The 25,729-nt window shown below is 40.8% G+C and overlaps 1 protein-coding gene across 5 annotated transcripts in view; it reads left to right on the top strand.

The window, feature by feature from the left end:
• Positions 1-25,729, top strand: part of KHDRBS3 (KH RNA binding domain containing, signal transduction associated 3) — a 216,552-nt gene that overhangs the window by 108,979 nt on the left and 81,844 nt on the right. For all 5 annotated transcript variants that reach the window (XR_002888342.3, XR_010599026.1, XM_024102715.3 and 2 more), the window contains one exon: positions 9,503-9,642. Coding sequence is in view for 3 of the 5 variants with exons in the window: in XM_024102715.3 (XP_023958483.1) it covers positions 9,503-9,642 (140 nt within the window). In the remaining 2 variants the exon portion in view is untranslated. The remainder of the gene's footprint in view (positions 1-9,502; positions 9,643-25,729) is intronic.

A 25,729-nucleotide genomic window follows, 5' to 3' on the forward strand; every position in this document is an offset into this window, starting at 1 on the left:
CACACAACGTTGATTGAACGTGGCTAATACTTTGTCTGATTGGATAACAAAGCCTCTTGTTATGTGTCATCAAGATTCTAGAGGAACTTATTTTACTTCATTCTAATCAGTGAAGCAAAACTCTACTATCATGCTGCTACTGACACACGTAGTATGGGAATGGTAATTCATTAACTTTCAAGATAAAGCTCAGTCTGACATGGTGAGGCAAAAACATGGAATACCCCCATTTTTTTATTCTGTTTTATCAGTGCATATTCTATTTTCTGTAAATTCCAGTATGGGTTTTTTGTTAAAAAAATGAAAGTCAATATTTTTTGTAGGATGGGGTATTTAAATAAATATCCTAAAACCATATATCCAGTGCATTGTTGTCACTACTTTTTTATTGTTCTTGGACTTACATTTTCATGTTCATATCAAGTGTTATTTTTAAGATGTACTTAAAAAAAAAAACACAGAAACTCAGTTCAGATACATTCAGTGAAAGGCCTGATCCTGCGTCCATTGATGTTAAGGGCAAAACTCACTGAATTCAATGGCTGTAGGATCAGTATATTAAATTAACTTGAAAACTGTAATAGCATAAATTTGAACAACGATGGAAAAAATAGTAGGAGCTACAGGAAAAACAGCACCCTGAAAAATATGGCTTGAAAATTTATTTCAACAGCTTTTCGTGGGATATTTTCAGATGTATATAAATAATGCTACATACTGTATGTTACTGAGGGTTTATAATAATTAGGGCCTGTTCTTAAATTCCTTTTTGGGAGTTTTGCATGATTGAGCCCTTGAGAACAATTTGTTGCGGGGGCTCAAGAAGGCCACCAAACTTCATGAAATCTTTACAAGTATTTGGAGAAATGAGAAGTATTTTGACAGAGCTTCCTAGGGTTTGGCAACCCATTTTCAATATAACTGTCTTTTTTGTGACATCTCTGTTAGAATATATTTTTTTAAATGTAATGCTCATCCGCGGTAGGGGAAACAAAAGAGAAATTGAGGAGTTAACTAAAATGGAGAACATTTGGATTCCACTAAGAAAAGGCAGAACCAATTTCATGTAATGTAGATCTGTATTCACAAGCTATGATCAGGAAGTACCATATTAGTAAAAGACCCTAAGAAGGGAAAACGTGTCATGGTGGGATTGATTGACCTAACATAGTGCGGACATACATACATACAGGAAACAAGCATCAGAAATGGATGCCCTATCCCCATGTCGTCTCATTTCAATATGAAACAGTTTAACACTATGTTAATCAGACTTTCCCAGTGTTCTGTATTTATTCTTTATTACCGTCATCCTTTTCATACAGCTGTTGCTGAAGTACAATTCTTCCTACACACAACTCTAAGGACAGATTTTGGCCCTTACTGTGGAATAGTTACTTTCATAATGTAGGGAAAATACCCCAAACAAGTTAAGTGCAAAACTACAGGTGCTGGGAATTCATTATAAATGCAGTTCTTTAGCTTTAGTTCTGTCCTGCTTCTATAATATAGCACTAGTGGATAAGTAACACCCCCCCCCCTCCCCCAAAAAAGGGGGCATAGCGGTAAATCAAAGGTTCCAGAGACAATGAGAGAAACTAAGATTGAAAATGAGAACCAGTGCCATGTAAGTTGTTGCCAGGGCTGCTCCTTGCTATAGATTTGGGCTATAATAGCATACATAGAGGCAGACATAGGGAGACCTCAAAAAGGTTTCATGAGGCTAAATTCATTGTTTATGATGCACTCAAATACTGTGTTACTGAGTTCCATGTAAGTACCTAGGGAGATGTTTCGAAAGAGAATGAAGTCCTGATACTGCAAGGTGCTGAGCAGCTGCTATGAGCTTCTGAGGGCCCTCAACAGCCATTGACTGCAGTGTGAGTTCAAGATACTCGGGACCTTTCAGGACTGGGCTAACTAACTTTAACTGAAGCTGATGGCACTCAGAAATGTTATGTATCCCATGTGTAGTCAATTGTTGTGTGGATATATAGGTAGGTAGATCAGTAGATTAAAGCCTGCTATAGCTGTGCATGGGTTTGCTTGGTATCAAAACATCATATGAAATAAATAAAATGCCCCGCTGCATTTTATTGGGCTTGCAATTACTAAAAACTGTTTATAAAGTTATTAAATATGGAGGAAATTCTTTTGAATTATGAGTACTTTTTACAAATAACTACTTTTTACAGGGTCCACAGAAAATCAAAGTTCTGTGATCTGTACAGCAGTAACAGTTCACTAATAAAAACTATGGGCCAGATTGCTCCTAGGCCCTGCATGGATGCTCAGCTGTGTGGGGGCGGGGGAAGGGGAAGGTACTAGAAATTCTCCTTCCCCAACTTTTGAATCTTTTTTTTGCATCAGACTTTCATGCTCTTTCCAAATATTTATTTATGGCCCTCATTACTGCACAATGGGTTATTATTATCCCTGTGACAGCTGGGGAACTGAGGCCTTACCCAAGGTCACACAGGAAATCAGTGGCAGGGGCAGTGCCAAGAATACAAACCTGGTCTGTCAGGGACCCCAAAGCACCTTCACTAAGACCATCCTACCTTGATGCAGTTCCTGCTCCACTTTCCCATATTCCATGCTCTGCTGACAGCGGGGCCTTGCTGGGCTGGGCCACCTTGGGCACAAAAGGGGCTGAGGAGGAGGCAGGGTCATGGCCTGCCCACTGCTCAGATGCAGGAGGTGAGGAGCATGGCTACTACCCTGAAGGGATGGGGCTGGGGTGTTTTAACCCTGTGTGTCTGGGATTATGCTCCCATCAGGTTCAGTGTCTCCTGGTGTTCCCGCTGAGATGGCCCGTTCTACATACCTACCAACATGCGACAGTGGGTAAAAGCAGATACTTTTGCAAGGACCCATTTCATTACAGAGACTTGCAGTGCCAACAGTTCGAAAGAACCTCTTTCTTCTTCACCTTTTTCCAGCACCTCGGGCAGCTCCCTGTCCCCGCAAGTGGCTCCCTGGTGTTGCTGGCGGGGGCGAGGTGCGGCCAGACAACTCTGCAGGCACACTACCTCTATCCACAGGCACCGCCCCCCGCAGCTCCCATGGGCTGTGGAGTAAGTGTTTGGGGAGGGGTGACAGAGGCAGCGTGCACCCTCGCGCTATCAGTGGCCGTGGGAGCCTCATGCCACCTCCCAGCCCATTTCCTGCCTTTTTCCCTCACTCCCTCATGCCATCCTGGCTTACCCTGCCTGGCGACTAGTGACGCTGCCTCCGTCCCTCTTCCCTGAGCATTGACTCCGCGGCTCCCAGCAGTGCCTGCAGCAGACTGAGCTGGCAGCGTACTGCCCAGCGACTAGTGATACTGCTTCCATGGGTGACTCTGCCCTGTGACTAGTGATGCTGCCTCCCCCCCCGCCAAGTGCTTACTCCACAGCTCATGGGCCAGGAACCATGGCCAATGGGAGCTTCAAGGGGTGGCGCTTGAAGCAAACAGAGCTGGTAGTGTGCCTGCAGAGCTGCCTGGCCATGCCTCCCCTCCGCCAGCAACAACAGGGATGGGGAGCCGCTTGCAGGGAGCTGAGCTGTCCGCGGTGAGTGTCCCCCATGCCGTGGACCTCAAATTTTTACAACAGACACTTGTGTCTGTGTACAGACACATTGCCAACCCCTGGGTTGAGGAGAAAGAAAGTCTCTGGGATGGGAACTTCTATCTTTTTCTTTGCCAACATGTACATTTCTCACTCTCACGCTTTTTCCTCCCTCTCAGCTCCTTGCGCCTCTTGCTCCCAGCTCCTCACACTCACACCACAAACTGAAGTGAGCTCCTTTTAAAACCCAGGTGCCCTGATTAGCCTGCCTTAATTGATTCTAGCAGCTTCTTCTTAATTGGCTCCAGGTGTCCTAATTAGCCTGCCTGCCTTAACTGGTTCTAGCAGGTTCCTTTTTACTCTAGTGCAGCCCCTTCTCTGGTCACTCAGGGAACAGAAAACTACTCATCCCATCCAGTGACCAGTATATTTGCCCTCTACCAGACTCCTATACCCCACTGGTCTGGGTCTGTCACAATATATAATTACTAGTTATGACTGTCCTCTTTTTGCCTATATTGATGTAATCTGGTAATGATCACTGGTCCCTAGGCAACCACTACCAACTTCTAGTCTAGTGATTAATTCATCTTTATCTGTCATAATGAGATCCATAAGAGTTACCCTTGTGTTGTGTGCCATACCATTTCTGCATGAGATCGCCAGCATATTTATCCCAAATTAAAATACCAGTAACATAATTTTTCTTTCTGCACATTAGACAAGTGCTTAAGGAGTAACTCATTCTCTTCTCTGATTTGATTCAATGATCTTTAACAGATAGCCAAACCCAACACCAAAAATGATTGACAGTTGAAGAGACGCTAGAGATGTTAGTTGTATGAAGAGAATCTATGTCTAGAGGAGAATTAATATAAAATCTGATCAAAGTTTGATTTCAAATCCTTGATTCAGAAGTATTTTCATATTAGATATGATCAAACAATTCGGTGAGCCTTTCACTCAGAAGCTAAATACCCCTAGGGAACTGTTCCTTGAGGAAACACTTTCATTAGAAATTCCAAGAGATCAGGTCAGTCTTAAATGTTCAAGATATATACCTGGCACAGAACTCCCATGGTTACAGATACAGAGATTAGTTTGAGGGGGAAAAAATTGTTCAGTCAATAATGTACTGTATTAACCAGCAGGAAAGAGCAGCACCTATTCTTTCTTTCCTCTTTTGAAAAATAAAACGTTGTGGTAGACAAGGTAACTTTTAAATACAACACCACTGAAGAGTTGATAAAACAAGAAGTGAACAGGATTTTTGAAGAAGGCTTCTAAGATAAACTATTTAACCACAAATTGCACAACTAATTGTTCTTCCTATACAAAGCAGACAGGTATTTGGGGCCAGCATGGTTGACAGAGCAGAGTGGTGATTCTTGTACCATTAGTTTCATTGGAACAAAAATATTACTGATACTTTTTATTCTCTTTTTGCAGCATAAATTTCAAGTTCTTCTTTGAGTGATTGTACATGTGCAGTTCACTACTGGTGAATGTGTTCCCCCCTTCACAGTGGCCGGAAATTTTCCCTCAACAATACCTGCTGGGGGCAGCTAGGGCACCTGCTGGTGCTGCATGCTACATGCCATTGGCATCAGTATAAAAGGCCCATCTGACCCTTAGCCCCCTCAGTTCCTTCTTACTGCCCGTGACGGTCACTGGAACTGTTCTCCTTGCTTTTGCAAGTACTCTCAGTTGACTGTATTCTGGTATTTTATTGTAAATAGTTGAGTGTTAATAATGGTCTAGAAGCTCCATGGCTAAATCCCAGAGAACAAACTTGCTTGGAACAAGTTTGATAGGTCTTACTAAAGAGTAAAAGGACCTCCATCAGGGTTGCCTGTCTGTCAAAATGCTTGTCTTCACAAGGCACAGCTTCATGTGTACTGCTTCCTTCATATGTTATAAGTCTTTTGTGTTTTATTAGACTTCCATTGAGAGAGAGATTTTTCAGCTCCTATTCCCATGAGGCTGAAATATCAAGGCCTGCTAAATAACTTATTTTCCTGCCTGATAATGCTCCAATTTTTTAAAAGGAGGCCAAGCTTATACAGCTTCTATGATAGTAGCTCACCACCATCCAAAATATTTATGTCAACACAAAGCTATGTACTATCTCTCCGTTGAATGTATTTTGAATACAACCATCTGTGTATTTAGATGCTGTGAAAGGATCTGATAATTCAGAGATCTGAAAACTAGGTTTCCACTTGTAACAATGGCAGAAAGGACATATCCTCTGAGTCAAATCTTTTGTATATTCATTTCACTTTTTCAAGGGGTTAGGAGAAGAATCTATTATGAAATTCTGTTCCTCTCCCATCCTGGCCTCTGAAATAAATCCCCATGAATTCTTCTGATTGGCTGACACCAAATTCACCAGCTCATCTCTGTTGGAGGAGATCTGTTATGGTATTGGAAATGCTAAGTATAAATAAAAGTGGACAGATGGTGATATCAGTATTTCACATGAGTTACTGCATGCTTTGTACAGGTCTCCCCCTCTATCCAGAAAAGTGGCATACCCGATCTCAAAGTCCAAAATACAATATCTCTTGTTCATAAGATCAGCAATTACAATGTCTAAATCAGACAGAGATAGAAAGGATCATAAATATATTGTCCAGAAGATGTGAGGAGGGATACAATTCATAGTGGATTTATGGATCCAATTTGCAAATAAAAAAATATAATTAAAAAAAAAATTTAAAAATCAGTGTGTTTTATTTATCCACCTTGTTTGTAACTTTGAGGTCAGAGTGTTTTTAATGAATGAGAGATTGTTTTTTTTATGATTGTTCAACACTATGAGCATTTTTCCAGGGTGATGGTGCTTTATAAATATTATTTTATTAATAATAATAAGATAGATTCTATCAATCATCCAGGATTATCTAACATATATTGATCTCCAAGATAATACACTGTATGCCCATAGATGATAGAAATACATAAGTTTTTGCTCCAAAATCTCAATATTTCTAATATGCTTGAGGTCCTTTTGGTTCCCCAAGTCCCTAAAAAAATGTCAGATTAATACCTGAGAGAGACATGCCAGCATACTCAAGGCTCCTGTGCCAGGCTACTATTCAGTTCTCTTGCTTTTCTGTGACTAGAGACCCCAAGAAGGTCAGCCTCCTTAGGATGTTGTCCAGTACTGTCCTCCATGGTTATAGCATGTCAAACTGCTTAGAAGAATGGAGATAAGGTAGCCAGAATGGACAACATTCATAAGGAATGCCAGTCTCCTAGGCAGGGAAGTTCACCTACTTAAAACTTGTCAAAGTATCTGGCTGACAGTCAGTCTCATCTTCTTAGAGATGAGAGCAGTCTGAAATCCCCCCCACCCCTTCTGATTTCCAGGTTAAACAGAAGATATTCTTGTATACCTTCTAACCATCTCCCAAATGTGACTGGAAAAGCATGCTATTCTCCTAAATTCTAATGGCTGCAGTTCATAAATCAGAATGTCTGTTAGTTTTAATGGAAGAATCCAGATCAGGGTCTACTGGATCAGGTCTGCTCCAGCCTAATGAATAAAGATATATTTTAAAAAAACTTACTAAAAGTCTAATCCGCCACATCCCCTAGGAGTCAAAGCTATTTTGTCTGGGGCTTTGGCAATTTCTGGTTCAGAGATGCATATGGATAGGAGTTATATATGGCATCCGTAACCTATGCCTTATCAAAACTCTGCAGACTAGTCACCTCTGCTTTCCTCAGTGGGGGACTTTGGCCAGTGCATCCTACTTATTGTGCTCATCCAGTGGTTCCTTAATGTTCTTCATTGTCCACCTTGTGTATAATTTGGTATTTTGTAGCTAAGGGATTCCTATATACAATTCCCATCCATCATGACTTGGCATGTCAGAAATAGACATGTTATGTTCGAATTGTCTTTCTGTACTCTGTCAATCAGAATGAAACACCGCTCACCCCATGGAAATAATTGAAATGTGGGTATTAATCTAAGATTTTATTGCAGTAAAATCTTTGCTGCTTACACAAGTTTAAAGTATTAACAGTTTACTGAAGCAGTTGCTTTAGAAAGAACAAGGTCCTGGAAATAAAACTATGTCACAGAGGGCGTCTATGAAAGGGCACAAAAAGGTTTGTCTTTAACTATGTCTACACTACCACTTACGTTGGCAAAACTTTTGTCTCTCGGGGTGTGAATATTCTACCCGCCTGAGCAGCATATATTACATCGGCATAAGCACTAGAGTCCACAGCGCTATAACGGCGGGAGAGCTATGTCGCCGCTTGGTGGGGGTGGGGGTGAATTAATTATGTCGACAGGATTACTCTCTCCGGTCGGCATAGAGCGGCTACGCGAGAGATCTTATTGCATCGGTACAGCTGCATCGCTGTAAGCTCTCTAGTGTAGACCTAGCCTTACTTACTGATTGGTTGTTGCAGCCTTCGTGCCTGAATGGAGAGTGAACTGCAACCTATCCTCTCTGAATTAACATCCCAAGGGTGTACAAAGATGCTTAATAGGTAACATTGCTGTTTAGTACCTGTGTTTCAACCAAAAGGCTGCCTTCTGGAATGAAGTATGAGGGAAAATCCAAGCCTTCTTTTGTTTAAAAAAAACCCTTTACAATTGAGGGGAGGCACAAAGTCTGACAGATGAGTGCCAGTGTTCTTAGAGTAGCATTAATCCTTTTGTTCGTTCAGTTTCTGTGCTTCATAGTAAAATACATGAGGCAACATTTGATATTTCTTTGGTTCCATTCACATTGATAGATGGGTTAAAATTCCACTTCCATCATGAGCTAGATTTCCTTTCTTCCTTAATTAGAATTGTAACTATTGACAGTGTTTGAATAAAACTCTTCCACTTTGGTGGAAAAGGAATAGACACAATGTAGTTGTTTCTTGAACTAAACAAGAGTGAAATGATGTGAGAACCAGCACTTATTACTGGTATATGGAGAAGCCTGTTAAAAATAGTCCGTTTTGAATACAATCTTTTTCTTGGTTTACACTAAAACTGCAATCCTTTGTTCATTTATACTAAATGGAATTTGATGATAAAGAAATTCAGCTCTGAGTTCACATTAGCTCACAACGTTTCATTCCTATATAGCATACAGGATTTGGAGGATAGCTTATAGTATTTCAAGGTCTGCATGTGTTTGAAAAATATTCTACTAACTCTGCATAAATAACTGTTGTGAATTCTGCAGTCTTCCTATGAGTAGCTCTGTTGAGGAGAGCAAATAAATCTACAGTGTCTTCAGTTTACTTATACAAGTCTATTTTAGATTTTTCAAAGGAAAATATTTTCAGCAGTCACTATGTTTATTATTTGGATAAAATTACTCATATATATGGAAGAAATTCATAGAATCAGAACTTAAGGATGGAAATGAACTATTGGGGCAGGTCATTTAATCTACCCTCCACCAGCACAGAATTTCTCCCTGTGGCACATGGCCCTGCAGTCAAAATGCCTTGGGCTGAAAATTCATCAGATCTTACAAGCTGAAATGAAGTGATGGGATTTTCACCACTTTGCAATGGAATGTGATTCCACCGTCGGATCTTGCCTGATACTCATTCTAAATTGTCAAGAGGCATATATAGTGTTTTAAGTACTGGTAATTTATTTTCGCTAGTCAGTAAACACCCCACCCCTTATTTATTTATTTATTTTTAATGGAAAATATGCTGGAGGTAATGGGCAACCTCGGAGAGGAAAACAGGATTTGAGCCAAAATATAATAAAAATATCATGTTTTATTTGAAGGTTCTAATCATATTTTAGGTTACATTGGAGTTCCTATTGCAGCATTTTTCTGTATTGTTTCTAAAGGATTTTCAACAAAAAATTAATCTAGAATATTATGAAAAATATTTTTTTAGAAGCAGTTCTTGTGATAAGTATTTTTCTGTGTTGGTTGAATAGCTTTCCACTCCTCCCTTCTGTCTAGGACTACAATGATGAAATCAGACAGGCACAGCTTCAAGAGTTAACATATTTGAATGGTGGTTCAGAAAATGCAGAAGTTCCAGTTGTTCGTGGAAAACCACCAATACGAGCACGAGGAGTACCAGTCCCTGCTTTGGCCAGGTAGGTACTTCAAAATGCTGCACCGTTTTATTTAAACATGTACATTTTGGCTCAGTCTTGAATCAAGTCTGACTGTCCAGAGCATATGGGAAGGTATTATGTAAGAAAAACAAGAATGGCAAAGCAACTCTGTGCCATATGATTTCTGTTTACATGGGTACCAAAATGTGAGGAAATTGTCTTGGTTCTGCAGAAAGATTCACATTGGTTCATAGAATCATAGAAGATTAGGGTTGGAAGAGACCTCAGGAAGTCATCTAGTCCAAGCCCCTGCTCAAAGCAGGACCAACACCAACTAAATCATCTCAGACAGGGCTTTGTCAAGCCGGGCCTTAAAAACCTCTAAGGATGGAGATTCCACCACCTCCCTAGGTAACCCATTCCAGTGCTTTACCACCTTCCTAGTGAAATAGTTTTTTCTAATATCCAACCTAGACCTCCCCCACTGCAACTTGAGACCATTGCTCCTTGTTCTGTCCTCTGCCACCACTGAGGCTACATCTACACTACAGGGGGAGTCGATTTAAGATACGCAAATTCAGCTACATGAATAGCGTAGCTGAATTCGACGTATCGCAGCCGACTTACCCCGCTGTGAGGACGGCGGCAAAATCGACCTCTGCGGCTTCCCATCGACGGCGCTTACTCCCACCTCCGCTGGTGGAGTAAGAGCGTCGATCCCCGAGAGGTTGATTTCTACCCGCCGATTCAGGCGGGTAGTGTAGACCCAGCCTGAGAACAGCCTAAATCCATCCTCTTTGGAACCCCCCTTCAGGTAAAAAGCAACAGAGGGTCCTGTGGCACCTTTAAGACTACCAGACATTTCTGTTAGTCTTAAAGGTGCCCCAGGACCCTCTGTTGCTTTTTACAGATTCAGACTAACAAGGCTACCCCTCTGATACCCTTCAGGTAGTTGAAGGCTGCTATCAAATCCCCCCTCATTCTTCTCTTCTGCAGACTAAATAAGCCCAGTTCCCTTAGCCTCTACTCATAAGTCATGTGCCCCAGCCCCCTAATCATTTTCATTGCCCTCCGGTGGACTCTCTCCAATTTGTCCACATCCTTTCTGTGGGGGGGGCCCAAAACTGGACACAGTACTCCAGATGTGGCCTCACCAGTGCTGAATAGAGGGGAATAATCACTTCCCTCGATCTGTTGGCAATGCTCCTACTAATGGAGCCCAATATGCCGTTAGCCTTCTTGGCAACAAGGGCACACTGTTGACTTGTATCCAGCTTCTTGCCCGTTTTAATCACCAGCATTGGCGTTGACTTCCCCTCTTCCCCTGGGTGCTCAACCCCCCGGCCCCGCCCCCACTCCGCCCTTTCCATGAGACCCCACCCCATGAGGGTCTCACACTTTCCCTGATCTTCTTGTTGCTAACATACCTGTAGAAACCCTTCTTGTTATCCTTCACATCTCTTGCTTGCTGCAACTCCAATTGTGCTTTGGCCTTCTTGATTACACATGTTGATATACACACATTGTGGTTTGAATTAGCAAGCATATGTCTTATGAACTCTTAGCAAGAGTGACATGATGCCAGTGTTGAGAAAAGATAACTCTGCAATACTGAGTGTTACCCTGGATGTTCAGTTACATAGGGGACCAATCAAGTTTTGTTTTATTTATAAATAGGACTTCTGATTTTTCATTTTACTAATAAAACGCCTCTTATCCAAAATAAAAAAGGTGTTTAGCCAATGAAGGCCAGTATAGCACTGGAAATGGTTACTTGTAATTTGTATATACTGAATTGTACTGCAGAGTGTGGGGGGTTTGATTTCTGAACTACACTAATGTGTTGCACATTAATTGATCTGAGTAGGCCCTGATGGTGCACATGAAAGGTTCCCTATCCTGATTCAAAGTAATGCTGTTTGAAACAGTATTACGTTAAAGTGCACTAGGGAACTTCACAATGAGATTACTTATTATGGTATATATTACTGTAATGAGTAATGTATATACAAAGAGAGGGCCTCAATTCCCACCCCCCAATTTTTGGGCACCTACATAAAACTCAAAATTTACTAAAATACACCCCTCCCCCCAACTAAACTAATAAACCCTGAAAAACAGCAGCCCTAGTTACAATGTGCTTAATAGATAGATATTCAGATAGGAGGGGTTATAAAATGCTAAGGGTTTTGCAATCAATACTTTAATTGATTACACTATTAGGTAAGAATAGTGTATGTATTTTCCCCATTGTACAAATAAGAAACTCTCTGAAGCACAGAAAAGTTAATCTTGCCAAAGGTCGCAAAGGAGCTCATTGGCACATCTAGGATTAGCGTCCAGGCCTCCTGATTTCTAGTCTCATTCACTAGCCACAACACCACAGTGTGTCATCCTTCCTTCCTTCCTTCCTTCCTTAAGTTTCTTCAGTTAACTTTTCAAGTAACTGCAGTCACTGATACAAGTGGTCTGCATCTTTACTCCCACAATGATACTTCTGATGTTTCGGTTGTTTTAGCTGCTATATATTGGCTTTTTGGGACACATTTCTTAGATAAACAATTAATGGTCTGGCTTCCCTTTGTTGAGTCCTGAATTTAAGACTAATTTGCTTTAACTCTTAAACTGGTTTATAAGATGTACTAAATTTTTAATTTTAACATTATTGTGATAACTCAGCATGATCAGAAGCTAAAAATATAAGTTCACATAGGTGTTTTGAAGCTTCTGTTTGGGTTTGGACCCATCTCTCACTTTAAAAAAAGCCACATGTCCAAATCCTTCAGATTGAATTCGAGTATTTAACAAGCATTTTTGTTAAATGGAGAAAAGGGGGGAAATATGCTTCCTCTTCTATAGTACTCTCCTCTGCTACAAGAACAGTTTTATGCCTTCGTTATTAACCCTCTGCATACCCATTTCTTGAAGTACAGAAGTGACAGCTCAGGTTTTTTAACTCCAAGTCCTTTAAAACCCTAGTGTGTGTTGGGTGGTGGAGGGGGTAAAAAAAGTAGTACAGGACATTTACATTATAACACAGATCTTAGTTTCTATGGAGAAAACTGTTGCTACTGTGTAAATTAAGCCATTTTCCTTCTACCAGATCTGTCATGTTTATTTACGGTAAATCCTAACTCACAGGTTAGCTTCAAAATTAAGTTCAAAATACAATCCTGAGGCTAACCTAACTCATGTAAACTGATGGTTTTTGGGGAAAAAATGTCAGGAGAACTGGGACAATCTGGAAAGATGACCAAATTATTCATCTCATTTAACAATGCAGATTGAGTCTGTCAATTTTTAAGCATTTACATGATCTAGAATGGTGGTATTCTGTATCAGAGCCTTGTTCCTTCAAGGTTATAGTTTTGTTCTCTGTTCTGGCTTATTATATTGGAGGAATGATTTGCTTTTGTACAGTTTGCTAAATTATCTATTGCAAGATACATATGGTCTACTTTGCTGTTTCAATTTAAAGATTATTCAAACAGTGATAAAACTATCATGATGTCCCACTTCCTTAGCATTGTCCATGTTATTCACCAGGATTAAGAAATCCATGCTGCTAAATCCATTCACTTTTTATTTTAAAAGAAAGGAGCCTCTACATCCCTCCATTCGGCGTGTGTAATATTTTCATTACAGTATTTTAAGTGTATATTTTAGATAGATCAATCAATGTGTTAGCATGAAAATCCTTTGATAAAGGCTTAGATAACACATGTTTTTGCTGAAGTTTTAACAATGATATTTCTATTTCTATAAAATATATTTGAATTGTTATTATAAAATTAAGGTACCAGTTGCAAACATCTTGGTTATCCTGTAGATCTTTCTTGCAATATTATTCTGATTGTCAGGAATTTCCCCCTTGTTTGGGTTATATCTTTCATTCTTTTCTCCAGCTAATGTGCTTCTCTAAGTTTTTCTTCATATGATCTATTGATGGGTGTTCCATAGTGTTCAGATTTAGATCCACTTATATTTGCATCTGAAAGGTTTTTGTGTGCTAATTCCTACAAACATCATGTTTGGTTATTTGTAGATAACTTAGGTTTATACTTCTCAGGGTCTGTCTCTACATTTCTCAGTGACACCCCTAACAAGTGCACACTAAACTTAGTTCTCATCACAAAGACTTTTGGTTCTGTCATGTGCTTTTCTACTCTACTAATATTTAGAGAGAAAATTTTCATTTACCTTAGAACACCTTTTTCTGGGATACAGAATTTGATCATTAACTTGGACTAATTTGTTTCTGTTTTTGTATTGATTTTTAAGAGATCTTTAGTTACCATTTTTCTGTAAGCTTCTATCCTTTCCAATTTGCAATCCTCCAATCTTTTTTAAATTCTTTTAACAGCCATGCAATTCTGTTTAAATGTCTGCTAGATATCTCTGAGTTTGAGATCAACTTAAAGGTGATCTGCCAAGGGAAAAAATGGAGTTTGTGTCTTCTATTCCTTTTTTGATGTATGATATAAAGAAGCCCTAAAATGAGTTCCTTTTTTTTTTGTTGTTTAAGTTGTTTTAAAGTTGTGTGTGTTTGTTTTTACATTAAAAATTGAAGTCTTGTCTCAGCTGATGGCTTGAGAATCTATGAAATGGTAATATCACAGTAGTCAAGAGAATGTAAATTGAACAATTGTGAGGGCAAGAGACTTTTACTCAGACTTTCTATAAACCCTGTGAGAGAGCGCGCCTACCTGTTTAACTTGAAATGTCTAACATTTTGATTTAAGGAAGCCTTTGTTAAAGGCTTTAACATCCAGCCCCATAAATAATGATGTTTGAACAAACAAACAAGCATCCCTGAGATCTCCCGGAGGTTTTCCAACAAAAGCAGAGAAGACAAAAAATGACATTCCTGATATTTCTAAGAAAACATAGAAGCAGAAAAGTTAATGATTTAAAAAAAACCACCTTTCAGTCATATACCTCATAAAAGACAAGAAGATTACAATTCCAATACTTTTAAATCCATTGTGGATATAATATCTCAAACGCTTCCTCTGCCTTCATTCAGTAACCTCTTTATGTAATATGATATAACAAACGCCTTTCTGCACAGAATCTTTTTTCAATTCCTTTGCTTATGTTTATTTTCCTATTTACAGGTTAAAATATTGGGTTTTCACCTGTTATATTTTCTCCACATGGTGGAATTCTCTCTCCTTATAACATAACAAGGCATAACAAGTGGGGTTCCGCAGGGGTCTGTTTTGGGACCGGCTCTGTTCAATATCTTCATTAACGACTTAGATATTGGCATAGAAAGTACGCTTATTAAGTTTGTGGATGATACCAAACTGGGAGGGATTGCAACTGCTTTGAAGGACAGGGTCATAATTCAAAATGATCTGGACAAATTGGAGAAATGGTCTGAGTTAAACAGGATGAAGTTTAACAAAGACAAATGCAAAGTGCTCCACTTAGGAAGGAAAAATCAGTTTCACACACACAGAATGGGAAGAGACTGTCTAGGAAGGAGTATGGGAGAAAGGGATCTAGGGGTTATAGTGGACAACAAGCTAAATATGAGTCAACAGTGTGATGCTGTTGCAAAAAAAGCAAACATGATTCTGGGATGTATTAACAGGTGTGTTGTGAGCAAGACACGAGAAGTCATTCTTCCGCTCTACTCTGCTCTGGTTAGGCCTCAGCTGGAGTATTGTGTCCAGTTCTGGGCACCGCATTTCAAAAAAAGAGGTGGAGAAATTGGAGAGGGTCCAGAGAAGAGCAACAAGAATGATTAAAGGTCTTGAGAACATGACCTATGAAGGAAGGCTGAAAGAATTGGGTTTGTTTAGTTTGGAAAAGAGAAGACTGAGAGGGGACATGATAGCAGTTTTCAGGTATCTAAAAAGGTGTCATGAGGAGGAGGGAGAAAACTTGTTCATCTTAGCCTCTAAGGATAGAACCAGAAGCAATGGGCTTAAACTGCAGCAAGGGAGGTCTAGGTTGGACATTAGGAAAAAGTTCCTAACTGTCAGGGTGGTTAAACACTGGAATAAATTGCCTAGGGAGGTTGTGGAATCTCCATCTCTGGAGATATTTAAGAGTAGGTTAGATAAATGTCTATCAGGGATGGTCTAGACAGTATTTGGTCCTGCCATGTGGGCAGGGGACTGGATTCGATGATCTCTCGAGGTCCCTTCCAGTCCTAGAATCTATGAATCTTATTCACTGTTTCATTTTAAGGACATGACAGAATGCCTTGTTCTTTTTCAATTTCTGTACTTTATCTATACCTGTTGTACAGTACCTGGTAATTGGTCACATTTTTATTTATTAGATACCAACTGTGTGCTTGAGTGCTGCACAGGGAAAGATCTAATTTTTTCCTTATGGACTTTATATTCTAAATCCGGCAGACAATATAGCTTGTCAAAAGAGCCTTTTCGTACATATATAAAATTCCTGTATACACTTTATACAGAAGTTTCAGAATATAGAGATCAGTACATTTGTTATCTCTTGTAAATTGCCAGACATTATATTGTCATAAATTTATGTCAGTTAGGTTCCTTATAACTTCCTTGACAAGAGTACTTTTTTCATAGAGACAGGTTTCAGAGTAGCAGCCGTGTTAGTCTGTATCCGCAAAAAGAAGAACAGGAGTACTTGTGGCACCTTAGAGACTAACAAATTTATTAGAGCATAAGCTTTCGTGGACTACAGCCCACTTCTTCGGATGCATATAGAATGGAACATGCATCCGAAGAAGTGGGCTGTAGTCCACGAAAGCTTATGCTCTAATAAATTTGTTAGTCTCTAAGGTGCCACAAGTACTCCTGTTCTTTTTTCATAGAGCATTCTTTTGCTTAGAACTAGGACTCTCCCAGTCATCTTGCCTCTGATCTTGTATATTCTATATAGGTTTTTATAATGTGTGTGTGTGTGTACATTTGTGTGTGTGTGTGTATATGTATTTCATATTTATATATAATATATGAAAGAGAGAGATCCCTCCCTTCCTATTGTGGCTTTGTACAGAAAGCTTGCCTACTCCTCCTGAGGGAGAAAAAGAGGAAATAGAAAATAAGAGTTAATTGTCACAGAAGAATTTGCCTCCCTTCCCAACTTGAGCTTTTAGGTATTCACTTTCCTTCCTTCCGTTGATCTTGAGTCTAGTGCTACTTGCTTTTTCTTGTGTTCTCCCCCCCCCCCACCCCACATACACACACACACACACACACTCTTGTTTCTCTGCCTTCCTGATAATGACAGGAGGAAGGAAGCAGTACTACAAAGTGGTGGGGCTTACATTGATAAACATCTCTTACCCTTTAGATATTATACATCTATTCTGAGTATGCATCAGAAAGGAAGGGACAAAGGGACTCTGTCATCCTTCCCTTCCTCTATCCCCACACCTACCCACCTCCGGGAACCCAACAAGCTCTAAAATTTCAAAATTATTCAACGGTGAGTGGGCCAATTTCAATTCCCTACAGTTGTATTAATTCACGTGATTGTAACTAGAGCCCTGCAAATCCTTGGATGTCCGCTTTATATCTGCAGATATCCACATCTGCAGATGCGGATATCAGCAGACTATTTTTGCAGAGTGCAGATGGATGTGGATGTGGATTTTATATTTAAAGCCCTGTACACCTGCAGATATCCATGGATCATTTTTGCAGATCAGATGTGAATACAAATTTTGTATCCGCGCACACTCTAATTGTAACATCTCCCTTGGAATCAATATGATTTTCGGTATCTTCTTATTTAAAAATGCATGCATTAACAATGATAATATAAATTGAAGATACAATTTTTATAAGTGTGTAGTGAGTAATGTTGATAGTCTCATGGACTCTAGCTAGTGTCTCTCTCCAAGGGCCTTTTGCAAACCTGAAAACTGCATTTCTTTTTATTTATTTATTTTTCCAAGTGTAAAGTAATTAGTTTATTTTAAACTTAAAACATGACTCTTCAGAATTAATCAGATTCCTGACAAATTTCCTAACCCAAAAATATTGGAAAAATATAACTTTACTGACACTACTTCTCAATTTACCTGAGTGAAGGAATTTACCTTTTGCCCTGATTCTTTTTTTTTTTTTTTTAAGCTCTTGATGTTGATGCTAAGAGAATTGTTTTTATGACTCACCTGGTTTTCTGGTGGGGTTGAGTAATTTCACCTATGTTGAATGCTTGTACCCACCAATAATCCATTTAGCCCTTTGGTTTCTTTCTACTTATTTTGATCAAATTTGCAGTCAAAATTCTAATACTTGAGGAATTCATGCAAGCAACTGATGGGAGTTACAGTAGAATATTTAATTGGGTTTTGAGGATCTCATACAAGACCACCAGAAACTACTCTGACTAATATTCCCCTGGAGAATATAAGTGGTCATTTCAAGTATTGCTTAAAGGTGGACTAGCATACAGTAACTTTTGTGCAATTGTGGTATATGAAGAAACATTGTGACTTCCAATTTTTATACTTTCTTTCCTCCTTTGGAGTATTAATATCATGTAGAAAATCTCCAAAATTATCCACCTACAATTCAGTGGCTCCAGTTCCTTGATGGAATTATGTGCTTGCAGGAGTTATGTTGGTCCTACAACAGAAAATTCCTAGAATCGTGGCGTCTAAGAATGCAGCTATTATCAAATCTTTTCACCCCATATAATGCCTTTTCTTAGCCTGCCTTATAGTGTCCTTATGTTTTGGGATAGCTTATTTGGAAAAATGAAACAAGTTTCCAATTAATATAGATCAGAAGCTCTATTCATATATGTTGTTAAAACCCTGTTACTTACCTTTGTGTGCAGACTGGGGTCCTCAAGGCTTCATTACTGCAACTCGGTCTGGAGCTAAATATAACAGTCACACAAATTCTACAGCTAGTTTAGAATGCTGCAGCCTGCCTCAGTCATAATTGACATAGGATCTTGTCACTCCTATAATGTGCTCACAAATTCCTCATTAATTTCCAGACCAAATTTAAACTCCCAGTCCTAATCTATAATACTCTGAATTAATTGGAAATTATAAAGACTGCCTTTTTGTCCACAATCCACTGAGGCAGTGTACTCCATAGGGATGTTGAAGCTTGAGAGAGAAGATTCAGGAGCTGTGGGGCAGTGTGTTCTCTATGGCTTTATTGCAGTTACCGGAGGACGAGAGACTGAGTATGAGCCTAACTGTGTTCAGCTCAAAATGAAGGCCACCTTTTTGATAGTTTTTATTTCAGCAATGACATGTATTTAAAACAAAACAAAATGGGAAGGCAGAGATGCTAATTACCTACTTGTTTTTGGCACGTGGATAGCAAGGTGCTAAGATATCAACGTTGCTGAAGAATGTGATGAGAGAATTAAATATTAATATATTTACTAAATGCCACCTCTATAGTTACATTTCTCTGAGGTTCAGTTTCTGACCTACTACAAAAATAAGATTTGTGTCTGTGCCTATAGAAGAGAAACATAGTTTTTGTAGAAAGGAAATCACTAAAGCCATACTTAAAAAAATAGAATTTATCATGTAAGTCTAAATCACTAAAGACATATTTTACATTTATAAAAATGAATGTTATGTAGCTATACAAGAATGATAAAAGGTATTACAAAATGTTATATTCATGTATATAAGGGTTGTAGGAAAAGAGTTCTATATTTGAAAAACACTATTGTCATGTAATTGTACCATTGGGCTGTGTAGGTATTGGGGGCAGTGGTACGGTTCATGGTATTTTTACCATGAATAAGTCACACAATCTTTACTAAGGGAGATGCATCCACCTATGATTGACAAGCAGATGGCCAAAAAAGAAAAGTCTCTTTCCACAACGGCTTGCTGCTCCTAACCATAGAAGAACCAGTTTCCATTCCACCTCAGAAAGGAGCTATTGTATAGCCCTTCCCCAAAGAACCTTCTTTTTAATTCAGTAGATGGAAGAAAAAAAATGTAAAATGTTGAATTAAGAGGGTCTTTGCCAGCTAATGTCTGCATTTGCCTGCTTCCAGCGATGGCATATTTTGTGTCTGAATTATGTGAGGTGAGACCTCCAGCTCAACATGCAATCCGCTGCTGAGTCTAGTAAAGTGGAGGGGAGGGATAGCTCAGTGGTTTGAGCATTGGCCTGCTAAACCCAGGGTTGTGAGTTCAATCCTTGAGGGGACCTGTCATAACTATAAAGGGAAGGGTAACAGCTCTCCTGTGTACAGTACTATAAAATCCCTCCTGGCCAGAGACTCCAAAATCCTTTTACCTGTAAAGGGTTAAGAAGCTCAGGTAACCTGGCTGACACCTGACCCAAAGGACCAATAAGGAGACAAGATACTTTCAAATCTTGGGCGGGGGGGGAGGCTTTTGTTTGTGCTCTTTGTTTGGGAAGTTGTTCACTCTTGGGACTCTCCAAATCTTTCTGAATAAGTCTCTCATATTTCAAACTTGTAAGTAAACAGCCAGCCAAGGCGTGTTAGTTTCTCTTTGTTTTCTCAACTTGTAAAGGTACCTTTTGCTAGAGTGTTTATCTCTGTTTGCTGTACTTTGAACCTAAGGCTAGAGGAGGGTCCTCTGGGCTCTTTAAGTTTGATTACCCTGTAAAGTTATTTTCCATCCTGATTTTACAGTGATGATTTTTACCTTTTTCTTTAATTAAAAGCCTTCTTTTTAAGAACCTGATTGATTTTTCCTTGTTTTTAGATCCAAGGGGGTTGGATCTTGATCCACCAGGAGTTGGTGGGAGGAAGGAGGGGGGATGGTTAATTTCTCCTTGTTTTAAGATCCAAGGGGTTTGGATCTGTATTCACCAGGGAATTGGTGAAGAGTCTCTCAAGGCTACCCAGGGAAGGGAATTAGCATCGAGAGTGGTGGCAGCGGACCAGATCTAAGCTGGTAGTTAAGCTTAGAAGTTTTCATGCAGGCCCCCACATTTGTACCCTAAAGTTCAGAGTGGGGAAGCAGCCTTGACAGGACCACCTAGGGATCAGGGGCAAAATCAGTTCTTGGTCTGCTAGTGAATGCAGGGGACTGGACTTAATGACCTTTTCGGGGTCCCTTCCAGTTCTATGGATAGGTATATCTCCATTTATTTATTTATTTATTTATAAAGTTAAGAAAATCTATGAGCAAAATTGATTTGAAGGGAGAGCGCAGACAAAAATGTGAATGAAAATTCGGAGCTCTTTAAGAAGAGTTAATTGGATGGCCAAAAGCCATCAAGAAAGAGAACAAAGTTAGCTAAAAGCCCATCCTGGTTCAGTAGTGAAACAAAGTCAGCAATTAGAAATAAAATATATATATATATAAAAATTGGGGGGAAAAGAGAAATAGAGAGCAATCAGTATAAATTGGAAGTTATGAAATGTAGAAAACTGATAAGGGAAGCTAAAGACAAAAGGGAAAAATCAATGACTAGCAGGGCTAAGGACAATATGGTTTTTTAAAAGTATATTAGGACAAAAGAAATCGTAAGCATAACATAGGCCCATTACTAGATGGGAGTGGTAAAATTTTGAATATTGCAGAAAAGACAGATGGTCAAAATATTTCTGGTATCTTTTTGGAAATAAGCAGGATGATGTACTTATGTGAGGATGATGAAATATTTTTCTGGTCCATTAGTAAGAGCATGTTAAATAATATATACTAGTGATAAATATTTTTAAATCCTCAGCAGGAGACCCACATAACTTGCATCCAAAAGTCCTAAAAGAGTTGGCTGAGGATATCTGGCCTCCTGAAGTTAATTTTCAATAAATCTTGGAATGCTGGCAATTTTCAGATGACTGGAAATGTGCTAATGTTGTGTCTATATTCAAAAAGGGCAGGTTGGATGAGTCAGATAACTATAGGCCTGTTAGTGGAGTGGTAAATGATGATAATAGAGAGTGATCTAGATTGCTTGGTAAACTGTGGGCCATTCAAACTAAATGCATTTTAATACAAGTAAATACAAAGTAATACATCTAGGAACATGGAATTCAGGCCATAGCTACAAAAGGGAATGTGTGTATCCTGAAAAGCAGTGAATTTAAAAAGGATTTAGGGATCATAATGGACAAGCAATTAAACATAAGCTATGGGGAAAGAAGGATAATATGATCCTTGGATGTATAAACATGGAAATAGTGAGTAGGAATAAGGAGGTGAGTTTACTTCTGTGAATGGCAGAGGTTCTCAACATGTGGCCTGCGGGCTGCTTGTGGCCCAATTAGAGCTCAGCTGTGTGCTTTAAAAAAAATAATCAAAATTTGCTGCTTCCTGGTCCTGGGAGGGGTGGAGATGGCTGAGGAGGGAGATGGTGCCATGGAGCCCTGCTGGAGTGCTCCCTACCAGCAGGGAAGGTGAAGCAGCTCGCTGTGGTGGGGGAGGAGCTCCCACACTGCAGTGGTACACTGTAGGGTTGCCAGGTTGGGGGGAGGCGCTGGATCATCAACCCACACCAGCCATGGGTGTAGTTTTGGGGGCATTGCTCCCCACCCCCATTTTCTGCGAGCACTGAGCAGGGTTTGCTCTGCTCAGCCTGTCTTGGAGGAAGGATATTCTGTCCTTCCGAAGCTATGCCAGCTCACTTAGTGCCTCCCCCAGACTGAATTGGCAGCTCCAGGATACTGCCTCCTGGGTCCAAGTACCCATCGTTGTCCTCTTCTATGTGTGCTGAGTCCTGTTTCTGTACAGTGGTGAGTGCCCGTGTGGGGCAGGGCAAGGCAGTGAAGAAGGATGAGGGATGGGATAGGGCAGGGGGAAGAGAAGGTGAGGCCTCATCTGGAATACTGTGTCCAGTTTTGGGCCCCACGCTACAAGAAGGATGTGGAAAAATTGGAGAGAGTCCAGCGGAGGGCAATAAAAATGATTAGGGATCTGGAGCACATGACTTATGAGGAGAGGCTGAGGGAACTGGGATTGTTTAGTCTCCAGAAGAGAAGAATGAGGGGGGATTTGATAGCAGCCTTCAACTACCTGAAGGGGGGTTCCAAAGAGGATGGAGCTCGGCTGTTCTCAGTGGTGGCAGATGACAGAACAAGGAGCAATGGTCTCAAGTTGCAGTGGGGGAGGTCCAGGTTGGATATTAGGAAACACTATTTCACTAGGAGGGTAGTGAAGCACTGGAATGCGTTACCTAGGGAGGTGGTGGAGTCTCCTTCCTTGGAGATTTTTAAGGCCCGGCTTGACAAAGCTCTGGCTGGGATGATTTAGTTGGGAATTGGTCCTGCTTTGAGCAGGGGGTTGGACTAGATGACCTCTTGAGGTCCCTTCCAACCCTGATATTCTATGATTCTATGATTCTATGAAGGGGATGAGGGAATAGGGTAGGAGGGAGGAGCAGAGGACAGTGTGGAGAGGAAAGGGGTTGGGGTGGGAAGATGGAGGGGAGGTGGACAGGGGGGAGGGATGGAGCAGGGGATAGTGGGGAGACGAAAAGGAGTAGGGGAATGGGGCAGGGGGAAGAAAAGAGGATGACCGAGTGCCATCGCTGGGGGACTGCCTCCTCGCTTTTGGCTGTCCGTGCCAGAGGCATCTGGAAAAATGGGGGGGAGGTACATGGTCCCCCCCCCCTGCCCCACAACAGCTACATGTCGCCTCTCGGGGGGATGACCATGCTCCAGGCTGCAGCGTATTCTGGAATGCCTGCAACAGACAGCACCCTCCAGCCCATCCCCTGCTGGCCATGTTCAGATCCAGAGCTCACAGCCAGAGCAGGAGGCTACCTGTCACTGGGTGGAGAGCTGTTGCGGGGTGTAAATTTGTCACGTGGGCAGCTTCTCATGGCTCACGGGGTGGGATCACCTCTGCACCTGACTGTCTGGGCGCAGGCATAAAGGAATGTGCCCGACTGGCCAGCCAAAGCAGGAAGGGTTGTATATATATTGCGTGGATGCAGCCCACATAATATATAGAGAACTGCATATGCGGTCCACAGTAGTAAATAGGTTGAGAACCACTGGTGTATGATATTGGTGAGACAATACTGGAATATTCCATACAGTTGGGGTTTAATAAGGATGTTGAAAAACTGGTGAGGGTGCACAAAATGATTTGAGGGTTCAAGAAATGGCTAAACAATGAGAAACTTAAAGAGCTCAATCTGTTTAGCTATGAAAAAGAAGGTTGAGAGGTGACTTGGTTACAGTGTATAAGTACCTTTTATGGGAAGAAAATACAGGGTCCTAAAAGGCTCTTTAATGTAGCAAAGAAAGGGGTAACAAGCCAAACAAATTCAAATTGGAATTTAGTCTCAGATTTTTATCAATGAAGTTGATTAATCATAGGAACAAACCAACAAGGGAAATGGTGAATTCTCATCTCTTGATGTGTTTGAATCAAGACTGGATGTCTTTCTGGAAGTTCTAAGATCTACTTTAGTCAAACACAAGTTATTGGACTCAATATAGGTGTAGCTGGGTGAAACATAATGGCCTATGATTAAGGCTGCATGCCTGTCACAGAGATCACAGGAGTCACAGATTCTGTGACCTCTGTGACTTCTGCAGTGGCCAGTGTGGCTGGCTCTGGGGTTGCCCGAGCAGCATGGGTAGCCCATGGGCCAGCTGCTGCAGGGGGGCCCGCAGAGTGGCCTGAGACTGCCCAGCAGCAGCCGGTGCGGCTGGCCCAGGGGCTGCCCAAGCTGCTGGGGCAGTCGCAGACCACTGTGTGCCCCCCCCCAAAGCAGCAGCAGTAGTTTGGGTGTGGAAGGGGACGCAGGGCTGGGGTAGAGAGTTGGGGGTTGGTACTTACCTCAGGGGAGCTCCCCAGAAGCAGCTGACATGTCTCTGCAGCTCCTAGTTGAAGAGGCCAGGGCTGCCCCCACTGTGGAGCTGGTACTCGTGGCAGGGGCAGTGTGCGGAGCTCCCCTGGCCTTTCCTCCCCCTAGGAGCTGCAGGGATATGCCGGATGCTTCCAGGGAGCCACGCGGAGCTGGGTAGGGAGCCTGCCAGCCGTTCCAATCCTCTACCCCCCAGCACCAGAGGGGGTCCTGGGCCACTCTCCCCCAGCACTAGTGGGGGTCCTGGGCCACCCCTCCAGCACCCAGGCCGCGGCCCTCTGGACCAAGTTTTAGTTAAGGGTATTTAGTACAAGTCACGGACAGGTCATGGGCCGTGAATTTTTGTTTACTACCCATGACCTGTCCATGACTTTTACTAAAAATACCTATGACTAAAACATAGTCTTACTTATGATACACAGGAGGTTGTACTAGGTGATCAGGTTTGAGAAACACTGTTCTAATGGTCTCTTCTGGCATTAAACTCTATGAAGCTGAAAAAGCCACAGTGATGGGTACAGTAGAAGAACCTAAGTGGAATACACAACTCATTAAGAGAAAGCTCTGCCAAACACCAGACAAAGAATCCCACGCTCATGATAAGAAATTTGATTTGGTTTCCTCTCCCAGTAGGTCAGAAAGTACATCTCTCTGAGATTTCTGAAGAAGGGGAAATGTTTTCATCCTCTTTAGATCAGATTGATTCTGAGGACACCTCGCTGAAGAATTTTAATGCCCAGAACAGCAGCCACTTACGTGATTTGCATACAGGGGGGAAAAAAGGCTTCTGCTTCTTTGATGTAAATGGGACTTCTTTTAAACCAGATTATGATTTTCCCCTGAAAGTTTACATTTATGAGACAGTAAAGTCTTATCTGTCCAGGAAGTCTGTGATGATTGGAGAAAGTCAAAGAATGGCATCAATCTCCACTTTCAATTTATTAATTTATTCCCACTAAATGCCAGTGAGTTAAGGCTTTTTTATTCCTATTTTGTAGATAGGGGACTGAGGCAGAGGGAAATCAAACCACTTGCCCAAAGGAAGTCTGAAAACTTGTATCAGAACTCATATCCCCTGAGTGTCAGTCTCGTGCCTCACCACCAACCTTCTTCAAAAAGAGATGAGATGGAATTTGTGGGGAAGTAATTTTTAATTTCACTAAATTAAACTTTAACAATTCTTTAACTTCAGTAACTGAGAGTTTGAATAAAGGAGGCTACTGAGTATATTGAACACCCCTTCCCTGTAAGATAAGATCTGATAACTTACAGTAAGCTTGCTCTGAGATATATAAGAGGTTATCCAGAAAATATCTGGGAGTATTTCTAATATTTCTTAGGTTAAAAAAAAACACAGCAGAAGAATGTCTTTAAGAATTATGAAACTTGATAGC

Source organism: Chrysemys picta, chromosome 2, assembly GCF_011386835.1.
Source record: "Chrysemys picta bellii isolate R12L10 chromosome 2, ASM1138683v2, whole genome shotgun sequence".
Taxonomy (NCBI): domain Eukaryota; kingdom Metazoa; phylum Chordata; order Testudines; family Emydidae; genus Chrysemys; species Chrysemys picta.